Raw genomic sequence first — 26838 nt, 5'->3', positions numbered from 1 at the left:
CTCCAGCGATTTCTGGGCTGTTTTCGACCCAGTTTGCGACCCAGAAAACACAGATTAGAGGCTATAAAGTAGGAGAATCCATTCATTCATAATCATGCATTCATAATTCACAATTTTAGTTTTTAGATGTAGTTTTTAGATAGAGAGGTTCTCTCCTCTCTCTTAGGATTATGATTAGGATTAGGATTTCAACTTCTTCATCAGAGGTTCAATATTCTTTTTACTATTTATTTTCTCTTCCATTTTTATTTACTCTGATATTTTTATTTGTATTTGATTGATGTTTCCCAATTGGCTGATGATATTGTCCATGTTAAAATTGACATTTTTATTTAATATAATTTGAGGTATTTCAGATTTATATGTTATGGATGCTTTGGCTTTATCCAATTTATTTTCATTCAAGTAGATTTTATTCCCTTTTTGGTTTTGGTTAAGAAATCAATAACTCAGGAGTTATCTCAACTCAATATAATTGATAATTGTCATCTTTGCTAATTGAATTGAACTTCAATAATCCCAACCTTTTCTTAGGAAATAAATAGGATTCGAAGATCAAACTAATTAGTCGCTTGACTTTCCTTTCCTTTAGTAAAGGTCAACTAAGTGGAATTAAGATTCAATTTTTATTATCATTGATAAGGATAACTAAGACTGGACTTCCAATTTCTCATACCTTGCCAAAAGTTTATTTTACAGTTATTTATTTATTTTACCTGCCATTTAAATTACTTGTTCCTCATCTTTAAAAACCCCGATTTACAATATTCATAACCAATAATAAGAACATACCTCCCTGCAATTCCTTGAGAAGACGACCCGAGGTTTAAATACTTCAGTTATCAATTTATTTAGGGGTTTGTTACTTGTGACAACCAAAACGTTTGCACGAAGGAATTTCTGTTGGTTTAGAATCTATATCTACAACGCGACTATTTTTATAAAATTCTTTACTAGCAAAAATCCTAACGTCAATGACACTATCTTGTTCTGTCCGCCGGAGGAGGAGACCGTCAAAAATTACAAGAGACTGTTGAGATGCTTTGAAGTGATGTCGGGATTGAGCATTAACTTTGACGTGTCCAGTTTGATACCGGTGAATTATAGTCAAGAGTAGGTCGGTCGAATGTGCCATTTATTAGGTTGCCAGGTGGCGAGTCTACCAGTAAAGTACCTGGGCATTGTACTAGGAGAAAACCCGAGGTTAGTTAAAACATGAAAGCCAGTAATAGATAAAGTAGCGGAGAAGCTTAGTTTGTGGAAAGCGAAGGTGCTAAGCAAAGTTGGGAAGTTGGTACTCATCAAGTCAGTGATTAATAGTCTGCCTATTTACTATTTGAGTATGTATAAAATGCCAGCTATGGTGGCAAAAAAATTAATTTCAGTGCAAAGGAGATTCTTTTGGGGGAAGGATGACGGACGGCCAAGGCTGGCTCTTGTAAAGTGGGAGTTGATACAGGCACCGAAAAAACTAGGAGGCCTGGGTGTGGGAGATGCGACGATTCAGAATATCGCTTTATTGTTTAAGTGGTGGTGGAGATTTTCTAAGGAAGATTGTCCTTTGTGGAAGAAGGTTGTCTGCTCCTGTAATAATATGAACTCTGGGTAGTTATTATCTACTCAGACTATACCAGCAAAAGGAGGTCCGTAGAGAGATATCTGTCACTTGCAAATTAAAGAACAACATGTCAGACAAAAGATGATTGACGGTCTGGCTATGGAAGTAGGTGAAGGCAGATCAACCAGATTTTGGGAAGATACATGGTTACAGTCAGGAAAGCTGAAAGACTCTTTTCTGAGACTCTACTTGATTTCAAATAACAAAGGATTCGTAATTGGGGACTGTGGGTTTTGGAATGGGATAGAGTGGGTTTGAAACTTTCAGTGGAGGACGGAACTTCGCCAATGGGAGACTGACAACTTGAACCAAGTTCTAGATATCTTGCAAGCTGTGAGATTGATAGAAGGCGTAAAAGATAGAGTGGTGTGGAAGTTTGATAAAGAAGGAGTTTATACTACTAACTCATTTGTGCAGGTGTTGCAGGTACAGACTGCGACGAAAGATATTCTCAGCTACATGTTCACAAATGGAAACTGGAAAGGACTTGTTCCCCCTCGAGTAAAGTTGTTTACTTGGTTCATGTTGGTAGGCCGAGTTAATACAAAGGATCAACTGAGTAGTTTGGGTATTATTGAACGAACTGATAACATTTGTGTAATGTGTAAAAAGAAAATCGAAACTGTACAATATGTGTTTGTTACGTGTGAGTATGCATGGCAGGTGTGGTGCGCGTAGATTACTTATGTGGGTCATGCATGGAGTATCCCAGGGTCCATAAAAGAGCACTTTGAGAGTTGGAGGTCATTGCCCTTGAGGAAAGACGCGCGAAAAACATGGTTAGTGGAGTTCTTCTCATTTATATGGAACATCTGGTTGTGTAGGAACGAGTTAGTTTTTCAGAACAAGTCAATAGATGTAGTAGATTGTGTTGTTAGGTTGTTTTGTTGTTCTAAGAATTGGTGGAAATAACCTATGTTGTTGATGGCTATGTCGGAGATGACATATGGGTTGCTTAAGTTTATGTTTTGTGACTTGTATGCTCCACTTAATGTGTTGACCTTGTTTACTCTTCAAAAAAAAAGTTATAAGGAAGAAAAATATATATTTTATAAATAGAAGGGAGAAAAGTGTTATTCTAGTATCTTTTAGAAGAGGAAAATAGTATTTTTTTGTTTTTTGAATTTTAAAATTAAAAATAAAAAAGGTTGAATTTATATTGTAGTTAGTTTTTGAGATTTGTTTTTGAAAATTAATTTTACACGCCAGCTTAGCCAAACAATCAGCCGTGGAGTTCGTCTGGCGCTCAGTCAAGGCAAAACGATTCTTGAACTCAAAAATCTTCTGGATTAGGGACTTCTCAAGGTGAGCGTTTGGAATTTTCCAATGACAGATCAAGAGGAAATATTACATTACTACTTCCCAGGAGTCCGTCTCACACTCAATGTTTCTGATGAGTGATTTCTGCCTCTTAAGCCCAAAACAACCCCATCAAACGTTAATTATTTTTTAATTCTGGCAATATGATAGTTTTCCTAGTTTTTTTCACTTTTAGTTATACGGGATCAAAAATTAATTTCTAAAATTATTGTGGTTCATTAAATAAATATAACAAAATAAATTAGGTTAATTTTACAAATACTTTTAACAGCTGGCATAGACAATTCCATCAAATACTTTGCCATTTTGCACCCATTCTTCTCCATTCAGTTTCTTTCTTCCAATTTCTCTCTTTCTCTCTCATGGCCCACCTCCTCCAGATCGCCGTCGTCCTCGGCCTCCTCGTTGCCCTCTCCGCCACCATCGCTTCCGCCCGCCCCTGTCGGACCTTCGTCATATCCTCTTACACGTTCGCCCTTCCTTCATCCGACGATCCCTCCCTTCCGTCCACCGCTACACTCACCACCTTCACCGAGATCCGCTCCTTCCGCCCTTTCCCATCCGAGATCTTCTTCGACCGCGCCGTCGAGGACTCCTCCGCCGCCGTCGAGATTGACAGCAGCCCTCGCCTCGCCGCACCCTTCGGATTCTCCTCCGAAGAATTCAGCTCCCTCCGTGATCGCACCAAGGACATCCTCTCCGTCGTCGTCGCCCTCCTCTTCGGCGTCGGCTGCGGCGCCCTCACCGCCGCCACCATGTACCTTGTCTGGTCCATGTTCTCAAGCCGTTACGAGTACCGGTACGAAGATTACCTCGATGATGACGAAGAAGAAGATAAGATCGAGAGCCCTAAGAAGTTAGGGTACGTGCAGATTCCGGCCGTGGAGACGAATGGTCTGGCGAAGAATGCGGTATGAGAGTATATATTTAAAACCTTGTGGTTGAATTAGGGGTTATGTGGCCCATTTGTGGATTGTTTATTATAATCGCATTATAGTGGAGATTGATAAGGAGAAAGAAATTGATTATGCTGTGTTTGTAATTTGTTAAATTACGTGTTTAATTCACTGTCTCCGCTTATGGCTTACGATTCGCGTACTTAGCACTGAAATCTGTTCTGTTATTGTTATAAATGTTAAGTGTTAATTATGTTTATATATTTGCTATATCGGTAATTAGCAAATTGTAACTTATAATGTTGTTGATATAGCATCATATGAATTATGATTATAATATTTGGATTATGAGACATGATGTGGTTCTATACTTCTATGCATTCCAACATTCTTGCTGCAGTGTTTTTCTCCTGTTGTTGTGCTCTAAAATGATGTGGAATGCCATTGAAGCCTTAGGTATGCTGAAATTTTTACCAACTGTGAATGTTTTTTCCAGTTTGCATACCCAAATCTCATTTTGATTCAATGCTGCTGTTAGAATAACTTTGGAAGTTTTATGAATTATGACTGTGGAATATGGAATATTAGATTAGATTTTTCTGGGGACTAGATTGGAAGAACATTGAAGCCTTTAGATTGGTCTAGTGGTGAGAGGTTTAAGTAGTATGGGGTCCTTGATTCAAATCATGCATGCTTGGGTATTGTTCAGTAATTTCGTCAATTCACCAACTTCATTGAGCTATGGAGATTGATATACTTTGATTAGAGGACAAAGGGTTTTAGACTTAGTTTAGGGGAAGTTGAAACAATTTGCAGATGGAATGGTTAGGTCATCTAGAGAGTGCAGATAACATTTTTTCTTAATAAGAGATTTGTGCAATCGGAATGATTAGATAATTAGAATTTTTACCATAATTATTTCCGAAATGATGTTATCCTTGGTCCCTAGATGAATAAATGGGTGGTTCGCTTGTGTACCATTTGCTCATTTTGCATTATGCTGCAGATCTTTTATAACCTTTAAAGCATTGAAACGGCGACTGTTACCAAACTCACCAATGAGGTTGGTTTCTGTAACCATTGGCGGGAACTCACTCCCCGTCTCTGCAGATCCTAGATAATTCAAGGATAATATGTTAGGAAGGTGTTTTGGTATGGCAATGTACGTAGCGGAATGTGATGTTCTTCTCATTTTGACCACAGAGATATAACATAAATTAATGTGAACGGTCAAAATTTTGATAAATTACTTTGAGTGTACCTAAAAGCTAGGAGTTCACGGTGAATTTGCAATAGGTTTTATAGTTGACAAGTATATACATGCACACAATGTCCCTTCTATCCATGAGCCATGACCCATGTGACTGATGTAAGATAAAAGATAGATATGTGAATGGCTGAATACATAATTTTTAAGCGAAACCATTTTGTTGGGTAAACTAAACATATCAACATCATCATTATTAAAAAATTGTTTCCATTTCATATACATCAATTTTTCTCTATCCCTCCTAACATCCTTCTTTGTTTCCATAAGTTTCACAAATTAAAATCATATTACATTAAATTTAGTTGGTATATGTTAGGAAAAAAATTAAACTAGAAGAAATCAATGATTAAACGAAAATTTCAATTAATTGGATATAAATAAAAGCATCCAATTACAAATTTTAATATTTATATTTATAAATTTAAATAGTATTTAATTGTAAACTATAATTGAGTGTATGATAATAAATTATTTGTTAATTTTAGATATCAATATTAAAAAAATGAATAATTATTTTTAATGACAGTAAAAATTTTATCACTAAACATAATATGATAACATATCATAAATATGACTAAATAAAAATATTATATTCCAATCTTAAGAAAGGTTAACGATTATATCACCAAGGTGAAAAAGTCATTAATTTGCATAAATGTTAAATCATGGTATTAAAAAAAAAGTGATTTAATTTTTTTTATAATAAAAAATTTTCTATCACTTTTTTTAAAAATAAATATTTTTATGATTAAAAAATTAATTATAAAATAAATTATTTATAAACTATTTTTAATACAAATCTTTATGTTTATGGTCAATTTTAAATTTGTATCTTTTTAATGTTTTTAAAAAATAACATACATATTTAAGTTTTTTACTATTTTAAATATTAAAAGATCAATCACTAACGTACATTATTAGTAAAATATATAACTTGTTATATTTTTATGTCAGTCTTGTGAATTTTTTGAAGGCATAAGACAATAAAATAGGTTGACTTTAATATCATTAGAATCTAAATATAATTATTCAAGTAAGCACCACTAATTATGTTAATAAAAAATTTTTGTAAAAAAAAACGTGATTTACATTTTAAATTTTTCGAGTAAATTCATTTCAACATGTAGGAATTAGAGTCAATTATGCTACATTTTTAAATGAAATATAGAATTTCACAACAAAATTAACATTCATTAAGAAAATAAATTTTAGAGGTGGCAAGTGGGCATGCCCACCCTGCCCCATTCTGTCCCGCCAAAAGATTACTATTTAGCGGGCTAGTTCTCCTTTTCGTCTATTGAAGCGGTCCTAAATTTCTATTCCGGCCTACTTAATGGCAATTTGATAGGCTCTCTTTCTCTTTTTGAAAAATTATTAAACCATTAAAATAAAAAAATATATAATTTCATGAGTATTTTAATGAATTTATAATTTCTAAAGACATAAAAAAATTATAATTTTTAAATTTACAAACATTAAAATATTTATAATTCTAAATATCTAATATACATAATGATCAACCAAATTTTTTAAAACAAAATAATAAAACCAATATTGTTTAAAGTAAAACAAACATTATCTAAAATATATAATTAAATATTGTCCAACTTTCTAATCAATCAAACATAGTCTAAATTATAATTTAAAGTAAAACGAATAAACATTCCAAATACAAACACAAAAGTAACATTCCAAATTCAATTATCATCTTAAAACCAAAAGTCCGTCCCGCCCTGCTAAAATCCGCAAAATCTGTGAATTAGGCAGTGTGGGTTAGGTGAGTTTTTTCTATTATAGAAGACTTAAATTTCTAATCCGACCGTCATTTTTTTTTTCCAAGATATGCTAGCCAGTCCGACAAATTTCAACATGTTTGCCACCCGTAATAAATTTATTTAAGACTCTTTCCTAATTATAATTAATAATAAGACTTAGAAAAAATATTAATGTCATTATTCTTATTAACTAAACCTTAATATTAAGTAGTTGATAGTTTCATAAGTGAAAATTGTTAAGTAATAACATACAGCAAATTAATAACGGACAAACAATAAAAATTCATAAAAAATAATTAATAAATTTTGAATCGTTAATATTATTAGTGAAAATTATTTATTAAAAATATATGATATGTTAAGTCATTAATTAATATTTTTAAGTTATATATATATATTAAAAAATATTTATACCCAAATAAATAAATATAAAAAAATAATTTATAAATAGATGATAAAAAATCATAAAATAAAATAAAAAATTATAATCACAATAAAATATTTTTGAAGTTCGGCTATCATTGATTAAGAAGAGATGCTAAGCATATAAATAAAGATAGCAACCAATCACTATAATGATAACCAATATTCACATGCATGCTATACTAGAGTTTAATTTTCATAAGAAAAAAAAAACAATAGAAACTTGTTTAATATTGTCCTTATTACATATAATTGGGAAAAGCAATAATATTCTTATTATAAATTAAAAATTCTGAAAATGATAAGCAGGAAGGAAAATTGTTTCAATAAATTATTCAATGAAAAAAATTTTAAAAAAAGCATTGTTGGAATAACTAACACAAAAAAACCCTCCTCGGTTCCTCGTCAATCTCTCCACTCACACCACCCCTAAACTTACACCTACAAGCTACCAAGCCAAAAAAATAGTTTATGTTTAACAATTCCAAACTCACTTTTACACGTTATTTTATCCATTACTCTCCAACTTGATAACTACGTTTTTGAGCGGTTATTTGTGAGAATATATTTATAAAAGTAAGGTTATTTTGGTCCTTCTATCACTCACTATAAGACAAATATAGCATTGGTAACTTATTCGTACAAGACATACGATATTCCGGTCATTTGAAAAGGTATACGGGATAATTTTCCAATATGTTAAATGTTAATTGAGCATTAAATTTGTTTTGGACAACCCAAAAAAAAAAATCAATATTATTTTGTCTCTTTTTGGATATGTGAAACTTATTTGGATGTTCAAATAAACTAAATAAAGTTCCAATCCGTGACGAATTAGTGTTTAACCTGCCGGGTTGTACTTGCATTAACTTATTGGCCAACGGTAAACTTTTAAATGAAGTTTCAATCCACGACGAATTAGCACTTAGCCTGCCGAGTTGGGAAATACCGAAAAAAAAATGATCCTCCGAAGCTAGTACATGCACTGTTTTTCATGGACAATTAAAATGTTAAAGGAATTAAGTTGCAATTTTTTTCTTTACCGACTAAAAAATGAAATTATTTGAGAAAATAAACTGTACATTGAGTTAGATTGTTATAACATTCCATTAATATAATAAAAGTTGAAAAAAAAATGCAAAGTGAAGTAACATTAAAAAATTGAGCTAGTTTTGTTTAGCATTTGAACACGATAAGAAAGTTTAAAGATTTTTCTTTTCCTTGTTAATTTTGTAATTACAGTTGCATGAACATAGCATTTACGTATATCTCAGACCTATTATTTGATTCTGACATTTTTTCCTCTTAAATCGTTTGTAACATTCATTTGAGTAGTGCTTCTTTGGATTCAACCTAAAATGAAAATGATACAACACCAGTACTCCACTCTAGAGTAGTGCTTCTTTGGATTCAAACCCTTACGGGTAAAATTCACTCAACTCACTTCCATTGGGGCTATTATTACTTAAAACATCTCACTAATTAAAAAGTTACTGCTTACTAATCAATATCAAGTGTTAAAAAGAAAAAAAGCAAGCATCCCATGTTAAAAAGCCTCAGTTGCTGATGGCAGTTGAAACTCCAGTAACGATCTCCTTTGTCAAGTTTATAAGATTAGTCTTAACCCACCTAAAGTAATAAACTTGCATAAACAGCAAATGGAGCAGCATTTAAAGGGGACCTGTTGAAGCTGTTACAACTAAAAGAATGGTATACATTTAAATCAATAGTAAAATCTACAATTAGCTGAAGTTAGCCCACTCAGCTGGGATGCAATACCATTGAAAAGCATGAAACTGAGCATAAATTCTCATCCTTCCATAGGTTTCTATACACGGTACATTGTTATCTCAGGCAAGAGATTAGTCAAATACTAGAATACTGATACACTTGCATTTCTGGTCTTCAGAACACAAGTTACAAACTAGAGAATAAATGTTATTCCTAAGTTTCTTATCATAATATATCATTTTTGAAACCTTATAAATCCTACAACTCTACAAGTCACAATGATGGCAAAAGTGGAACAGATAATGGAGTATAATACCTGGATTCTACCGATTATTCTCCCATCAAACGTTATTGACAAATGATCTACAAGAGGTTATGCAGGAAATCCACACCAAAAGAGCAAAATAATGTCAACAAACCTTGACCAGGTGGAATAAATAACTGGCTAAGGTAAAGGAATAATATAGAATATCAAGGTTTAGATCATGAGACAAATGTGTGAGTATGAAGTTGTCTTACTGCCCTAGATCGTTTCCAGGAGAAGACTCTTATTTGAAGAAGCACTAACTAACTAACAAAGTGTTAACCAGACAAATCAGGACTCTTTAGATTATTATATTTTATATAAATAGTTGAAATGTAAAAAGATAATTTATTAATTAAATTAATAGTTTTTTAATTTTAATGAGCTAAATATATTTTTTTAAAAATTGAAAAAAAAAACTAAAGATTATAACTTGCTACTTTATTTATTACCTCTAATTGTATATTATTTTTTAAGAAGGGTTGTATTTTTTATTTTTCACAATAACATTTATTTTTGTTCCGGGGTTACTCCTTTTTGGGTTATATCCGACATCTTCTAATGTTAAGGTGTCACATCTTGGTGAAGGTGAGGTGGTATCTGCAAAAAACTTCGATACTTAAGTTAGCAAGCGTTTTAATCAAGTTTTTATTAGATTGGAGTACAAAAAACACCAAAAGGTGTTAAGGTATTTATAAATGTAGATGTACGAAAAAACACATTTTTTGTGGCTAAATGTGTAGAGTATGTTACCCATTCTACATATTTAGTCACAAAAAAAAAGTGTAGATTTAGAATTAATAACCACCTTTGAATAGTTTTCTCTTTAATGGTGAGTTTGTTACTCTCTTTGTTAGTTCTAAATAAGTAGGAGATATTGTAGAAGTTAGTTGAGATTCATCTTATTTGAATAAGTCGGACCAAATTGGTGCCGCGTAAGCCAACCTATATGAGGTCAGACAGGTCTCAGAATAAGATCTAGACTCTACCTCTATAGATTGGATTTTTAATTATTTTGGATCTGACTAAGTTGTGGGTCAAGATATCAACAGTTTTAATATAAATATAGTGTTAATATCAAAATTTACATTTTTGAATTTATAAAAAAAAAGTTTTAGTAGGGACTTAAGACCTTTGTAAATTTACATTTTTTAATGATAAATTTGTTATAGGACAAATCACTTAAATAAGTTAATGGGAGTTCAAAATTACACAAATCAGCCAAATGAAAATATGTTAAGAGTACTATAAAAGTTTGTAATATTCTAGTAATTTAAGTAAATACATGATAAAAATATATTTTTTTTAATTTCTAAATTATTATTGACTATGTAGAGTATTTTTTTAATGTCTTAAGTTAGTAGGACATTACAAATTTTTATAGTACTTCTAACATCTTTTAAGCCATTTTTTTAAATTATTTTGTATAGAATAAAATATTTTTTGTGGTATAATTTAAATAAATTTATTAAAAAATTTTATTAAAAATATTCATGAGCTATTAAAAATGGACAAAAGAGTATTGTATGAAATTCGAATTGATAACTCATTAATATTTTAAAGAAGTCTCGTAATTAAATATTTTGTTAACTTTTTTTAATGCATGAAATAAAATATATATTTTTTAATTTTTAAATTATTATTTTTTAATGAATTATTAATTTTTTAATAAAAGAATGGGCATAATTAAATCATGAGTAATTCAAATCTGACCAATTCGAATTACTATGTGCACGTGTGTGAGCGTAATTCGAATCAGGTTAATTCGAATTAGTGGAAGATGAAGTTCAAATTAACCTAATTCGAATTATATAGATATATGTCTCTGGTTGATTTATGAACTATTTTTTTATTTGGCTAATTTGTGTAATTTTGAGCTCCCATTGACTTATTTCAGTTATTTATCCTTTGTTATATCTAAATTTAAATGGACTCATGCCAATTAAGGAATAAAATTTACGGTTTGGTCATTAGTTTTATAATAATGAATAATCAAGTCTTTTAAAATATCAAATTAAATTTTACATTTTTAATGCTGTTCATACCCTGACCCAACGATAAGGCTCAGGTCCAAATGACAGATCCAACCCACAAGGTTGGGCACCTCAGTACACCGACCTTCTCTTAAGAAGTCGGTGCTCCCCACGACTTGACCCAAAGAAGTCGGAAGTAGAGATTAGTTGGCAGATAATAACTGCCCCTAAAATCTCTCAATCCACTTTCAAGAGCCATATCGTAATCTCCCTAAGATAAAAGGACGGTTATCCACCCTAAAAAGTGGAACTACTCTAACGGTGGTTATTGGTTCACCACTATAAATACACTGACACCTCTCAGGTATCTCTAAGTCCCAATACTCTCTAGACCTACTCACATCCTTGCTGACTTAGGCATCGGAGTGTCTTTGCAGGTACCACCCCCCATTCTCTCACACGTACATGTCGGACGGAGGCCCTAAAGGCGCAAACCCGTTCGAAGGCTTCCTCCCTCAGACGATTGGGCCAACCCAACGAGTCCAGCCCATTAATCTCTGGTTACCCAACGTAACATTGGCGCCATTGCCAGGGACCCAAGAGATCAACCAGTAATGGTGGACAACTCACTAGAAGATGGTCATACAGCGTCTGATTTCGAACAAGAAAATCCAGATACCAGAAACAATGACGCGGACCTGACCCTTCACCAAGGAACCAACGACCAGCATAGAGAAGGCACCTCTGGGCTTAAGAACCCAAAGGTAAATTCCTCGGAGGGACGAGAGTTCGGAAAGGAAGGGCCACCCCATGTAACCGAGCTAATGGGGCTGGTCCACGGCCACCAAGATCGTTTGGAGCAACTGGAACATGAACTAGAACGATAACGAGAGGCAGAGCGAAACCTCAGGGAAGAGATAGAACGACGAAAAGAGTTGGAAGAAAAACTCTTGAAGTTTGAATCCTCCCTTAAAAGTCGGAACTCCCGCGGCGACCGAAAAGAGTCGCCCCAGGGAGGAGAAGACCTAGGGATGTCAAAACTCCCCGAGACGCGGGGATCCCTGCGGGGACTGCCTCGAATGGGAATCCGATTGTGGAGAATTTTTTCCGCAGGGATGGGGATGGGGGATAAAATTCCCCCGAAGCAGGCGCGGGGACCCGAGCGGGGATCCCCGCCCTATCCCCGCTATTCCCCGAAATTTATGAATTTTCTAAATTATCTTTAATAGTTTATTTCTCGCATATGTTTTTTAGTCATTTCTCACACACACACACATATATATATATATAGAAACTCAGAACTCCTAATCTTTATTTGCATAACTCTTCTTCAATTCAAAGATCCCTAACGATGTCCATACTCCATCCAACCTCTCTGCAACCACCCTTCTCACCGCATCGTCACACCTCACTGTGTCATCACCCTTACAGCGTCGTAATTTCTATTTGCGGCATTCCTTTTTGTAATTCTACTGTCGTGTTCATTCTCCTCTCTGTTGCCACGTCTCCCACCTCGTCTACTGCTTTCTCCTTTAGCTCGTCGTTGTGTCCTCCCCTCTTGCATCATTTCGAAAGAAGTCACCATCGTGTTATTTAGACTTTTTGTATAAAATCTTGCAGTTTTTGTATAAGATAGATACTTGCAGCTCTATTCATATGGAAATTAATAATTAGTTAGAACTATTATGTAGATGGGGAATAGGGTCCTCGCGGGAAATGGAGCCCGTGGGGAATGGGGATGGGGAGCAATATTCCCCCACGGCGGGGAATGAGGACGGGGATGAGGAGCAAATCTGAGGGCAGGGATGGGGAGCAGGGAGGCTTCCCCCGCCCCCGCCCTGCCCCATTGACATCCCTAAGAGGACCCGTTCAGTGAGGACATAATGAGGGAGAAAGTTCCAAAAAACTTCAAAAGCCCTGATATAAACCTCTATGACGGAACCACACACCCGAAGCATCACTTAATCAATTTCAAAAGTTGGATGTATGTAGCTGATGCTTCTGATGCAACTCGTTGCAAAGCTTTCCCGACCACCCTGTCGAAAGCAGCGATGAAGTGGTTTGATAGCCTCCTTCCACGGTCGGTTACCAGCTTTGAGGACCTCTCGAGAAAATTCCTAATGCGATTCTCCATCCAGAAGGATAAAGTAAAGCACGCGCCGAGTTTCCTGGGAGTTAAGCAGGAGGTCGGGGAACCTCTACGTGACTACATGGAAAGGTTCAACAAAGCGTGTTTGGAAGTTCAAGACCGGCCCACAGAGGCAGTTATCACGGTGTTAGTAAATGGACTTAGAGAGGGCCCCTTCTCTCAGTCCATATCAAAAAGGCACCCACCTCTTTGAGTGATGTACAAGAGAGAGCAAAAAAGTACATCAACATGGAGGAAAATGCCAGACTACGGGAGCCCAGCTAGCGACAGGGGCCTCCTTACTCAGCAAAAGAGAGAGAAAGGGAGCCCAAGAAAAAAGAGGAGGTCGGCCCCGACATGCCGAGGAGATATCACTCCTATACTCCTCTAAAAGTCTCCCTAGTGAACGTATATAGAGAAATCTGTAATACTGAAAAGTTGCCGCCTCCTAGACCCATCAAAAACAAAAAGGGAGGAAGTCACGGCGACTACTGTGAGTACCATAAGATGTATGGCCACTCAACAAATGATTGCTACGACCTTAAAAATGTGATAGAAAGGTTGGCCAGGTGGTGGACGAAATTGTGATCCTTAATTAGTGGCTCCTTGGCATGTGCCAAAAAGAACTAATTTAACTAATTGATTACTTTCTTTTCACAACTCCGTTCAACTAACCAGCAAGTGCACTGGGTCGTCCAAGTAATACCTTACGTGAGTAAGGGTCGATCCCACAGAGATTATTGGTTTGAAGCAATCAATGTTATTTTACTAATCTTAGTCAGGATGCCAATAAGGTTAATTGGATTTTACTTGTAAAAAGCCAAACTACTTAAAATTGTAAGTTGGAATAATAAAGAATACTAGCGTTACTTGTTGTGCAGTAATGGAGAATATGTTGGAGTTTTGGAGATGCTTTGTCCTTTGAACTTCAACTCTTCCTTGAAATCCTCTTCTCACACGCAAGTTCCTTCCATGGCAAGCTCTATGTAGGGTGTCACCGTTGTCAATGGCTACCTCCCATCCTCTCAGTGAAAACGTTCCTATGCTCTGTCACAGCACGGCTAATCATCTGTCGGTTCTCAATCAGGTTGGAATAGAATCCATTGATTCTTTTGCGTCTGTCACTAACGCCCAGCCCTCAGGAGTTTGAAGCACGTCACAGTCATTCAATCCCGGAATCCTACTCGGAATACCACAGACAAGGTTTAGACTTTCCGGATTCTCATGAATGCCGCCATCAATCTGGCTTATACCACGAAGATTCTATTGGGGAATCTAAGAGATATTCATTCAATCTGATGTAGAACGGAGGTGGTTGTCAGGCACACGTTCATGGATTGAGGAAGGTGATGAGTGTCACGGATCATCACCTTCTTCACATTTAAGCGCGAATAAACATCTTAGATAAGATCAAGCGTGTTTGAATGGAAAACAAAGGAATTGTATTAAATCATCGAGACGCTGCAGAGCTCCTCACCCCCAACAATGGAGTTTAGAGACTCATGCCGTCAAAAGTATGTAATTCAGATCTGAAAATGTCATGAGGTACAAGATATGTCTGTAAAAGTTGTTTAAATAGTAAACTAGTAACCTAGGTTTACAGAAAATGAATAAACTAAGATAATTGGTGCAGAAATCCACTTCTGGGGCCCACTTGGTGTGTGCTGGGGCTGAGACTAAAGCTTTCCACGTGTAAAGGCCTTTCTTGGCGTCAAACTCCAGGTTATGACGTGTTTTGGGCGTTCAACTCCGGATCATGACGTTTTTCTGGCGTTTAACTCCAGACAGCAGCATGAACTAGGCGTTTAACGCCAAGTTACGTCGTCTATCCTTGCGCAAAGTATGGACTATTATATATTTCTGGAAAGCCCTGGATGTCTACTTTCCAACGCCATTGAGAGCGCGCCATTTGGACTCCTGTAGATCCAGAAAATCAATTTCGAGTGCAGGGAGGTCAGGATCCAACAGCATCAGCAGTCCTTTTTCAGCCTAAGTCAGATTTTTGCTCAGCTCCCTCAATTTCAGCCAGAAAATACCTGAAATCACAGAAAAATACACACACTCATAGTAAAGTCCAGAAATATGATTTTTGCCTAAAAACTAATAATATTTAACTAAAAACTAATTAAAACATGCTAAAATCTACATGAAATTACCCCCAAAAAGCGTATAAAATATCCGCTCATCACAACACCAAACTTAAACTGTTACTTGTCCTCAAGCAACTAGATGAATAAAATAGGTTCTAACAGCAATTAAGAAGTAATAATATTTTGAAGTTTTAAATGAAGCTCAGATTCCTATTAGATGAGCGGGGCTTGTAGCTTTTTGTTCCTGAACAGTTTTGGCATCCCCCTGTATCTTTTGAATTTCAGAATGATTGGCATCCTTAGGAACTCAGAATTCAGATAGTATTATTGATGCTCCTAGTGTAGTATATTGATTCTTGAACACAATTTTTTTTTTTAGTCTTGGCTGTGGCCCTAAGCACCTTGTTTTCCAGTATTACCACCAGATACACAAATGCCACAGACACATAACTGGGTGAACCTTTTCAGATTGTGACTTAGCTTTGCTAAAGTCCCCAGTTAGTGGTGTCCAGAGCTCTTAAGCACACTCTTTTGCTTTGGATCACGACTTTAACCACTCAGTCTCAAGCTTGTAACTTGGACCTGCATGCCACAAGCACATGGTAAGGGACAGCTTGATTTAGCCGCTTAGGCCTGGATTTTATTTCCTTGGGCCCTCCTATCCATTGATGCTCAAAGCCTTGGATCCTTTTTACCCTTGCCTTTTGGTTTTAAGGGCTCGTGGCTTTTTCTATTGCTCCTTCTTCCTTTTTTTTTTTTGAGACTGCTTTTTCTTGCTTCAAGAATCAATTTCATGATTTTTCAGATCATCAATAATATTTTTCGTGTTCCTCATCCTTTCAGGAGCCAATATTCATCAAATTCAAAGTACAATTTATGCACTGTTCAAGCATTCATTCAGAGAACAAAAAGTATTGCCACCACACATAATTAATTATAATTTTTATTATTAAGAACTCGAAAATATAAATTACTTCTTTATTCTAAAAAAAAAATCTACTATTTTATTCATGCCTGATGATGATGAGAAAAATAAATTATAGCTTAATTGGAAATAAAATCAAAATAGATATGCTAAGTACTACTACTCCTATATAACTTCTAAGGTAAAATCCTATAATAATACTATCACAGAGTTAAAGCTAGAATTAGAACTTAACAACCTGTATTTTGAGAAGTGGATGTTCCTCTAGTCTGTGGGGTGCCTTCAAGAATTAATTTCTGATGCTTCAGCTCCCTTAAGTTCACATCCTTGCTCTTCCTGTTCTCTTAGGTGCCATGATCTTAATGAGTTTTAGCTCAGTGATCATGGCAAATCACACCAAACTTAGAGGTTTGCTTGTCCTCAAGCAAAAGAAAGGAAAGGAGAGGAGTAGAAGGAGAGGCATTGTCAAAAAAAAGATAAGATGAGTTGAAAAAGATATGAGAAGAAATTAAAAATATTTGAAAAAGAATTGGATTGGAAAAAGATTTGTGTTTATGAATTAAGATACATTTGATATTTTTGAAAAATGGATTTTAGAAATTAGGGTTCTTAGAAAACCAATTTGATTTTGAAGGATGACATTTTGAAACATGTTTATGCAAGAAATCATGAATTGAAACTTAAAAATTTAGAAAAATTGTAAAGAAAAACGAATTTTACCTCCTCCCCACCATCCTGGCGTTAAACGCCCACATGGTGCATGGTTTGGGCGTTTAACGCCCACATGTTGCTTCTCCTGGGCGTTCAACGCCCAGAAGGTGCATCTTTCTGGCGTTGAACGCCAGGAAGTCCTTTGTCACTGGGCGTTTTTCTGAACGCCCAGGATGCTAGCAGATTGGCGTTAAACGCCCAGAAGGTGCATCTTTCTGGCGTTTAACGCCCAGAAGATGCTCCTTTCTGGCGTTTAACGCCCAGAAGGCTACCCTTACTGGCGTTAAACGCCCAGTGGGTGCTTCTTTTGGGCGTTTAACGCCCAAAGTGTTTCTTACTGGCTTTTTCATGCCAGTGAGCTTCCAAATTTCCCTGTAACTCTGTGACTTCAACCAATTGCTATTTCACCTTTGAAGATACTTGGACTCAAACCTGTAAAGAAAAGAAAATTTATTTAATTAGTAAATAAACTTAGGAAATGGCTGGGTTGCCTCCCAGCAAGCGCTTCTTTAATGTCATTAGCTGGACTATCACTGATCTTCAATTAAGTCTCAGTCTTGAGCATTCTTGCTCGAAATTACCCTCAAGATAGTGTTTAACTCTTTGTCCATTAACAATGAACTTTTTGTTAGAGTCATTATCCTGAAGTTCTATGTATCCATATGGTGATACGCTTGTGATTACATATGGACCTCTCCACCGGGATTTTAATTTCCCAGGGAATAATTTGAGCCTTGAATTAAATAACAGAACTTTCTGCCCTGGCTCAAAGACTCTAGATGACAATTTCTTATCATGCCATCTTTTTGCTTTCTCCTTGTAAATTTTTGCATTTTCAAAAGCATTGAGTCTAAATTCCTCTAGCTCATTTAACTGGAGCAATCGTTTTTCTCCAGCTAACTTGGCATCAAGGTTTAGGAATCTGGTTGCCTAGTAGGCCTTGTGTTCCAGTTCCACTGGCAAGTGACATGCCTTTCCATACACAAGCTGGTATGGAGAGGTCCCTATAGGGCTCTTAAATGCTGTTCTGTATGCCCACAGAGCATCATCCAAGCTTCTTGCCCAATCCTTTCTACGGTTAATTACAGTCCGTTCCAGGATTCTTTTGAGTTCTCTATTTGAGACTTCAGCTTGCCCATTAGTTTGTGGATGATATGGAGTAGCTACCCTGTGGCTAACTCCGTGACGTACCAGAGCAGAGTAAAGCTGTTTATTGCAGAAATGAGTGCCCCCGTCACTGATTAATACTCTAGGGATACCAAATCTTCTGAAGATATGTTTCTGGAGGAATTTTAACACTGTTTTAGTGTCATTAGTGGGTGTTGCAATAGCCTCCACCCATTTGGATACATAATCCACTGCCACCAGAATATAAGTGTTTGAGTATGATGGTGGGAAAGGTCCCATGAAGTCAATGCCCCATACATCAAACAACTCAATCTCCAAGATTCCTTGTTGAGGCATGGCATAACTGTGAGGTAGGTTGCCTGATCTTTGGCAACTGTCACAATTAAGCACAAATGCTCGGGAATCTTTATAGAGAGTGGGCCAGTAGAAGCCACTTTGGAGGACTCTTGTGGCTGTTCGCTCACTTCCAAAATGTCCTCCGCACTGTGATCCATGGCAGTGCCAAAGGATCTTCTGTGCTTCTTCTTTAGGCACACATCTACGGATTACTCCGTCTGCACATCTCTTGAAGAGATATGGTTCATCCCAAAGATAGTACTTTGCATCTGTGATTAATTTCTTTGATTGCACCCTACTGTACTCTTTGGATATGAATCTCACTGCCTTGTAGTTTGCAATGTCTGCAAACCACGGCACTTCCTGGATGGCAAATAGTTGCTCATCCGGAAAGGTTTCAGAGATCTCAGTGAGAGGGAGGGACGCCCCTTCTACTGGTTCTATTCGGGACAGGTGATCTGCTACTTGATTTTCTGTCCCTTTTCTGTCTCTTATTTCTATATCAAACTCTTGCAGAAGCAACACCCATCTGATGAGTCTGGGTTTTGAATCCTGCTTTGTGAGTAGATATTTAAGAGCAGCATGATCAGTGTACACAATCACTTTTGATCCTACTAAGTAGGATCTGAATTTGTCAATGGCGTAAACCACTGCAAGAAGCTCTTTTTCTGTGGTTGTGTAATTCTTCTGTGCATCATTTAGAACACGGCTGGCATAGTAAATGACATGCAGAAGCTTGTCATGCCTTTGTCCCAACACTGCACCAATGGCATGGTCACTGGCATCACACATCAGTTCAAATGGTAATGTCCAGTCTGGTGCAGAGATTATTGGTGCTGTAACCAATTTATCTTTCAGGGTCTCAAATGCCTGCAGACACTCTTTATCAAAGATAAATGGCGTGTCAGCAGCTAGCAGGTTGCTCAGAGGTTTGGCGATTTTTGAAAAATCCTTTATGAACCTCCTATAGAATCCTGCATGTCCCAGAAAGCTTCTGATGGCCTTAACATTAGCAGGTGGTGGTAATTTTTCAAATACTTCTACCTTAGCTTGATCCACCTCTATTCCCTTGTTCGAAATTTTGTGCCCAAGGACAATTCCTTCAGTCACCATAAAGTGACATTTTTCCCAGTTTAAAACCAGGTTAGTCTCTTGGCATCTTTTCAGAACAAGTGCTAAATGGTTAAGGCAGGAGCTGAATGAGTCTCCAAATACTGAAAAGTCATCCATGAAGACTTCCAGAAAATTTTCCACCATATCAGAGAAAATTGAGAGCATGCACCTCTGAAAAGTTGCAGGTGCATTGCACAGGCCAAATGGCATCCTTTTGTATGCAAATACTCCGGATGGGCAGGTGAATGCCGTTTTCTCCTGATCCTGGGGATCTACTGCAATTTGATTTTAACCTGAATATCCATCCAGGAAGCAGTAGTATTCATGACCTGCTAGTCTTTCTAGCATTTGGTCTATGAATGGTAAAGGAAAATGATCCTTTCTGGTGGCTGTATTGAGTCTTCTATAATCAATACACATACGCCACCCTGTAACTGTTCTCGTAGGAACCAGTTCATTTTTTTCATTATGAACCACTGTCATGCCACCTTTCTTAGGGACAACTTGGACAGGGCTCACCCAGGGGCTATCAGAAATAGGATAAATAATCCCAGCCTCCAGTAATTTAGTGACCTCCTTTTGCACCACTTCTTTCATGGCTGGGTTCAGCCGCCTTTGTGGTTGAACCACTGGTTTGGCGTCCCCCTCCAGTAAGATCTTGTGCATGCATATAGCTGGGCTAATGCCCTTAAGATCACTGATGGACCACCCAAGAGCTGTCTTGTGTGTCCTTAGCACTTGAATTAGTGCTTCCTCTTCCTGTGGTTCTAAGGTAGAGCTTATGATTACAGGAAAGGTATCACCTTCTCCCAGAAATGCATATTTCAGGGAAGGTGGTAATGGCTTGAGCTCGGGTTTAGGAGGTTTCTCCTCTTCCTGAGGGATTTTCAGAGGTTCCACTATTTTCTCTGACTCCTCCAGATCAGGCTGGACGTCTTTAAAGATGTCCTCTAGCTCTGATTCGGGACTCTCAGCCATATTGACCTCTCTTACCAGAGAGTCAATAATATCAACACTCATGCAGTCATTTGGGGTGTCTGGATGTTGCATGGCTTTGACAACATTCAACTTGAACTCCTCCTCATTGACTCTCAAGGTTACTTCCCCTTTTTGAACATCAATGAGGGTTCGGCCAGTTGCTAGGAAAGGTCTTCCTAGAATGAGAGTTGCACTCTTGTGCTCCTCCATTTCCAGCACCACAAAGTCAGTAGGAAAGGCAAATGGCCCAACCTTGACAATCATGTCCTCAATCACGCCTGATGGGTACTTAATGGAGCCATCAGCAAGTTGAAGACATATCCTGGTTGGTTTAATTTCTTCAGTTAAACCAAGCTTTCTGATAGTAGATGCAGGTATTAAGTTGATACTTGCCCCAAGATCACATAAAGCTTGCTTGGTACAATTACCTTCTAATGTGCATGGTATCATAAAGCTCCCAGGATCTTTAAGCTTCTCAGGTAAGCTTTTCAGAATGACTGCACTGCATTCTTCAGTGAGGTAGACTTTTTCAGTTTCCCTCCAATCCTTCTTATGACTTAAGATTTCTTTCATGAACTTAGCATAAGAAGGTATTTGCTCAAGTGCTTCTGCAAACAGAATCTTTATTTCAAGAGTCCTGAGATAGTCTGCAAAGCGGGCAAATTGCTTATCCTGTTCCGCTTGGCGGAGTTTTTGAGGATAAGGCATTTTGGCTTTGTATTCCTCAACCTTAGTTACTGCAAGTTTATCACCTACAGGAGTGGGTTGGGAAGCCTTTTTAGAAAGGTCAGCACTTGTATGTGACTGATTCCCCACTGGCATTTGAATGCCAGTGGTGGGAGCTGGAGTGGCGTTAGACGCCACTTCCTTGTTTGTTACTGGCATTTGAACGCCAGAACCATGCTCCCTTTGGGCGTTCAACGCCGGATTCATGCTTGTTTCTGGCGTTGAACGCCAGGAATGAGCATGGTCTGGGCGTTCAGCGCCAGCTTTGTTCTTCTCTGGGCTCTGACTGTCCTCAGAGGGATTTTGAGTATCCTCTTGTTCATTTCTTGGTTTTCTGCTGCTTTGAAGTGAGGTATTTAATGTTTTCCCACTCCTTAATTGAACTGCTTGGCATTCTTCTGTTATTTGTTTTGACAGTTGCTTTTCTGTCTGCTTTAATTGTACTTCCATGTTCCTGTTAGCCATTCTTGTTTCCTGTAATATTTCCTTGAATTCGGCTAGCTGCTGAGTTAGAAAATCTAATTGCTGATTGAATTCATTAGCCTGATCCACTGGACTGAGTTCTGCAGTTACTGTTTTAGCTTCTTCTTTCATAGAGGATTCACTGCTTAGGTACAGATGCTGATTTCTGGCAACTGTATCAATAAGCTCTTGAGCTTCTTCAATTGTTTTTCTCATATGTATAGATCCACCAGCTGAGTGGTCTAAAGAAATCTGAGCTTTTTCTGTAAGCCCATAGTAGAAGATGTCTAATTGCACCCATTCTGAAAACATTTCAGAGGGGCATTTTCTTAGCATCTCTCTGTATCTCTCCCAAGCATCATAAAGGGATTCATTATCTCCTTGTTTGAAGCCTTGGATGTTTAGCCTTAGCTGTGTCATCCGTTTGGGAGGGAAATAGTGATTCAGGAATTTTTCTGACAGCTGTTTCCATGTTTTTATGCTGTTCTTAGGTTGGTTATTTAACCACCTCTTAGCTTGATCTTTTACAGCAAATGGAAACAGTAATAATCTGTAGACATCCTGATCTACTTCCTTATCATGTACTGTATCAGCAATTTGCAGAAATTGTGCCAGAAACTCTGTAGGTTCTTCATGTGGAAGACCAGAATACTGGCAGTTTTGCTGCACCATGATAATGAGCTGAGGATTCAGCTCAAAGCTACTAACTCCAATAGGGGGTATACAGATACTATTCCCATATGAAGCAGTAGTGGGGTTAGCATATGACCCAAGAGTCCTCTTGTCTTGTCCATTCATACTTACTGTTGTAATGGAATACAAGAGTGGTGATATGTATGTTGATATTATTTATTTTATAAAAATTAATTTTTATAAAATTAAAAACGAAACAAAATAATAATAAAAAGTTGAAAATATTTTGAAATTGAAATCTGAATTTTCAGAAAAAATTTTCGAAAAAGTAGTTTTAAAATTGGTTAGAAAATAATTTTTTTTTTTGAATTTTGAATTTTATACTAAAAGAGAAAAACACACCAAAGACACAAGACTTAAAATTTTTAAATCTAATGCTCCTTATTTTCGAAAATGTATTTGGAGGGAAAACACCCAGGAACACCAAACTTAAAAATTTTAAGATCAAGACACAAGAAAAACTCAAGAACACTTTGAAGATTCACAAGAACACCAAGAACACAAGAAAGAACACCAAACTTAAAATTTTTAGAAAATCAAGACAAGTTTTCGAAAATTAAAGAAAGATTAACAAGAAAACACCAAACTTAGAGTTTGGCACAGGATTAAATCAAGAAAAATTATTTTTGAAAAAGATTTTCAAAAGTACTGGTGCTCCCTCATCAAGAATATAAACCAATGCTTTAGCCAATTGGGAATAAATATGACACTTGGTGCAGATATTCCAATTAGTGCTTTAAAAGGAACACAAGTGAAACAAGAAAAGACACAAAGCAAGAAAAACTCAAGATCAAACAAGAAAAATAAGCAAGAACAACTTGAAGATTAATGAAGAACAAAGATCACAAGTCGAAAATTTTAAAGAAAAATATGAGATATGCAATTGACACCAAACTTAGAACAAGACACTAAAACTCACGAAAATTAGCAATTAATTAAAAGAAAATAATAAATTTTGAAAAGAAATTTTTGAAAAGAAACTATCCTATCAAGATTTAATGACTCTATAATAATAAAAATAAGAATAAAAATAAAAATAAATTATTCCTAATCTAAGAAATAAAATAAGCCTTCAATTGTCCAAACTCAATAATCCCCGGCAACGGCGCCAAAAACTTGGTGGACGAAATTGTGATCCTTAATTAGTGGCTCCTTGGCATGTGCCAAAAAGAACTAATTTAACTAACTGATTACTTTCTTTTCACAACTCCGTTCAACTAACCAGCAAGTGCACTGGGTCGTCCAAGTAATACCTTACGTGAGTAAGGGTCGATCCCACAGAGATTATTGGTTTGAAGCAATCAATGTTATTTTACTAATCTTAGTCAGGATGCCAATAAGGTTAATTGGATTTTACTTGTAAAAAGCCAAACTACTTAAAATTGTAAGTTGGAATAATAAAGAATACTAGCGTTACTTGTTGTGCAGTAATGGAGAATATGTTGGAGTTTTGGAGATGCTTTGTCCTTTGAACTTCAACTCTTCCTTGAAATCCTCTTCTCACACGCAAGTTCCTTCCATGGCAAGCTCTATGTAGGGTGTCACCGTTGTCAATGGCTACCTCCCATCCTCTCAGTGAAAACGTTCCTATGCTCTGTCACAGCACGGCTAATCATCTGTCGGTTCTCAATCAGGTTGGAATAGAATCCATTGATTCTTTTGCGTCTGTCACTAACGCCCAGCCCTCAGGAGTTTGAAGCACGTCACAGTCATTCAATCCCGGAATCCTACTCGGAATACCACAGACAAGGTTTAGACTTTCCGGATTCTCATGAATGCCGCCATCAATCTGGCTTATACCACGAAGATTCTGTTGGGGAATCTAAGAGATATTCATTCAATCTGATGTAGAACGGAGGTGGTTGTCAGGCACACGTTCATGGATTGAGGAAGGTGATGAGTGTCACGGATCATCACCTTCTTCACATTTAAGCGCGAATAAACATCTTAGATAAGATCAAGCGTGTTTGAATGGAAAACAAAGGAATTGTATTAAATCATCGAGACGCTGCAGAGCTCCTCACCCCCAACAATGGAGTTTAGAGACTCATGCCGTCAAAAGTATGTAATTCAGATCTGAAAATGTCATGAGGTACAAGATATGTCTGTAAAAGTTGTTTAAATAGTAAACTAGTAACCTAGGTTTACAGAAAATGAATAAACTAAGATAATTGGTGCAGAAATCCACTTCTGGGGCCCACTTGGTGTGTGCTGGGGCTGAGACTAAAGCTTTCCACGTGTAAAGGCCTTTCTTGGCGTCAAACTCCAGGTTATGACGTGTTTTGGGCGTTCAACTCCGGATCATGACGTTTTTCTGGCGTTTAACTCCAGACAGCAGCATGAACTAGGCGTTTAACGCCAAGTTACGTCGTCTATCCTTGCGCAAAGTATGGACTATTATATATTTCTGGAAAGCCCTGGATGTCTACTTTCCAACGCCATTGAGAGCGCGCCATTTGGACTCCTGTAGCTCCAGAAAATCAATTTCGAGTGCAGGGAGGTCAGGATCCAACAGCATCAGCAGTCCTTTTTCAGCCTAAGTCAGATTTTTGCTCAGCTCCCTCAATTTCAGCCAGAAAATACCTGAAATCACAGAAAAATACACACACTCATAGTAAAGTCCAGAAATATGATTTTTGCCTAAAAACTAATAATATTTAACTAAAAACTAATTAAAACATGCTAAAATCTACATGAAATTACCCCCAAAAAGCGTATAAAATATCCGCTCATCACCAGGGAAGGCCGACTTGATAGATATCTCATGGAAAGGTCAGAGAATCCCGGAAAAAGAAAGCGAGATGATGAAGACAAAATAGACCCACCACCACAAACCCCCGAGAGACACATACATATGATCTCTGAGGGATTCGCAGGAGGGCGGCTAACTAAATCATCTCGCAAAAGACACCTGAAGCGAATTTATCAAGTTGGAAACGAATCTCCCGATCTCCCAACCATCTCGTTCACCAAAGAGGACGGGAAGGGGATCATGCCCGGGCATGACGACCCGGTGGTGATAACCATGATCTTAGCAAATGCCAACCTCCACAGGACCTTGGTGGACCAAGGGAGTTTGGTTGATATACTTTTTAAGCCCGCATTCGACAAGTTGGGGGTTGGATGAAAGGGAGCTAAAAGCTTAGCCGGACACCCTGTATGGACTAGGAGACATGCCAATTAAGCCACTGGGATATATCCCCCTCCACACGACCTTCGGAAAGGGGGAAAATTCCAAAACTCTGAGCATCGACTTTATCGTCATATATGTCGGGTCGGCATATAACGCCTTAATCGGCAGGACTACGTTAAATCAGCTCGGAGCGGTGGTGTGAACCCCTCACCTTTGCATGAAATTTCTAACACCTAAGGGAATAGCGACGGTACGAGGAGACCAAAAATTAGCATGAAAATGCTACAATAAAAGCTTAAACCTCCGAGGAAAGAGCAAGGAAGTTCACACCATAGAGCTCGGGGGAATAAAAGCTAGGAAAGAGCTGATAAAATACCAACATAGGGGCCAGCCTAGACGGAGATTTGAAACAAAGGCTGATAAAGCTCCTGCGAGATAACTCTGAGCTCTTTGCGTGGAAAGCTTCCGACATGACAGGGATAGACCCTCAACTCATGTCCCACAAGCTGTCAGTACACCCCGGATCACGACCCGTACAGCAGCGCAGGCGCAAGCTCGGAACAGAACGAGCTCAGGTGGTGGAAGAGCAAGTACAAGCCCTCTTGGAAGCCGACTTCATCCGAGAGGTCAAGTACCCGGCATGTCTAGCAAATGTAGTGCTATTCAAAAAGCAAAACGGCAAGTGGAGGATGTGCGTCGACTATACTGACCTAAACAAAGCATGCCCCAAAGACCCATATCCACTTCCCACTATTGACACCCTAGTAGACGCAAGCTCAGGGTATCAATACTTGTCGTTTATGGATGCTTACTTGGGATACAACCAAATCCTGATGTACAAACCAGATGAGAAAAAAACTTTATTCATCACACCTAGAGCAAACTACTGCTATGTGGTGATGCCATTTGGATTAAAAAATACCAGGGCCACATATCAAAGGTTGATGAATAAAGTGTTCGCTCCCCACCTTAGGAACTTAATGGAGGTCTACGTAGATGACATGCTGGTGAAAACTAAGGAGAAAACCGACCTCTTGACAGACCTCTCGCAAGTTTTCAACACCGTAAGGTCACATAGGATGAGACTAAATCCCACAAAATGTAC

General features: G+C 37.3%; 1 protein-coding gene across 1 annotated transcript; it reads left to right on the top strand.

The window, feature by feature from the left end:
* The first annotated feature begins 2826 nt into the window (after window positions 1–2826).
* Window positions 2827–4187, top strand: LOC112702619 (uncharacterized). The gene has a single exon (XM_025753743.3). It carries the CDS (start codon window positions 3301–3303, stop codon window positions 3853–3855), a length of 555 nt encoding a protein of 184 aa, XP_025609528.1. The 5' UTR covers window positions 2827–3300; the 3' UTR covers window positions 3856–4187.
* Window positions 4188–26838: the final 22651 nt, after the last annotated feature.

This window comes from Arachis hypogaea, chromosome 7, assembly GCF_003086295.3.
Source record: "Arachis hypogaea cultivar Tifrunner chromosome 7, arahy.Tifrunner.gnm2.J5K5, whole genome shotgun sequence".
In the NCBI taxonomy this organism is placed as follows: domain Eukaryota; kingdom Viridiplantae; phylum Streptophyta; class Magnoliopsida; order Fabales; family Fabaceae; genus Arachis; species Arachis hypogaea.
Note: the sequence above shows the minus strand (reverse complement) of the source record. Positions and strands in the feature narration are given on the sequence as shown.

What these genes read in the sequence shown, in the direction of transcription:
- LOC112702619 (XM_025753743.3), top strand. Translation starts at nt 3,301, where the DNA reads ATGGCCCACCTCCTCCAGATCGCCGTCGTCCTCGGCCTCCTCGTTGCC.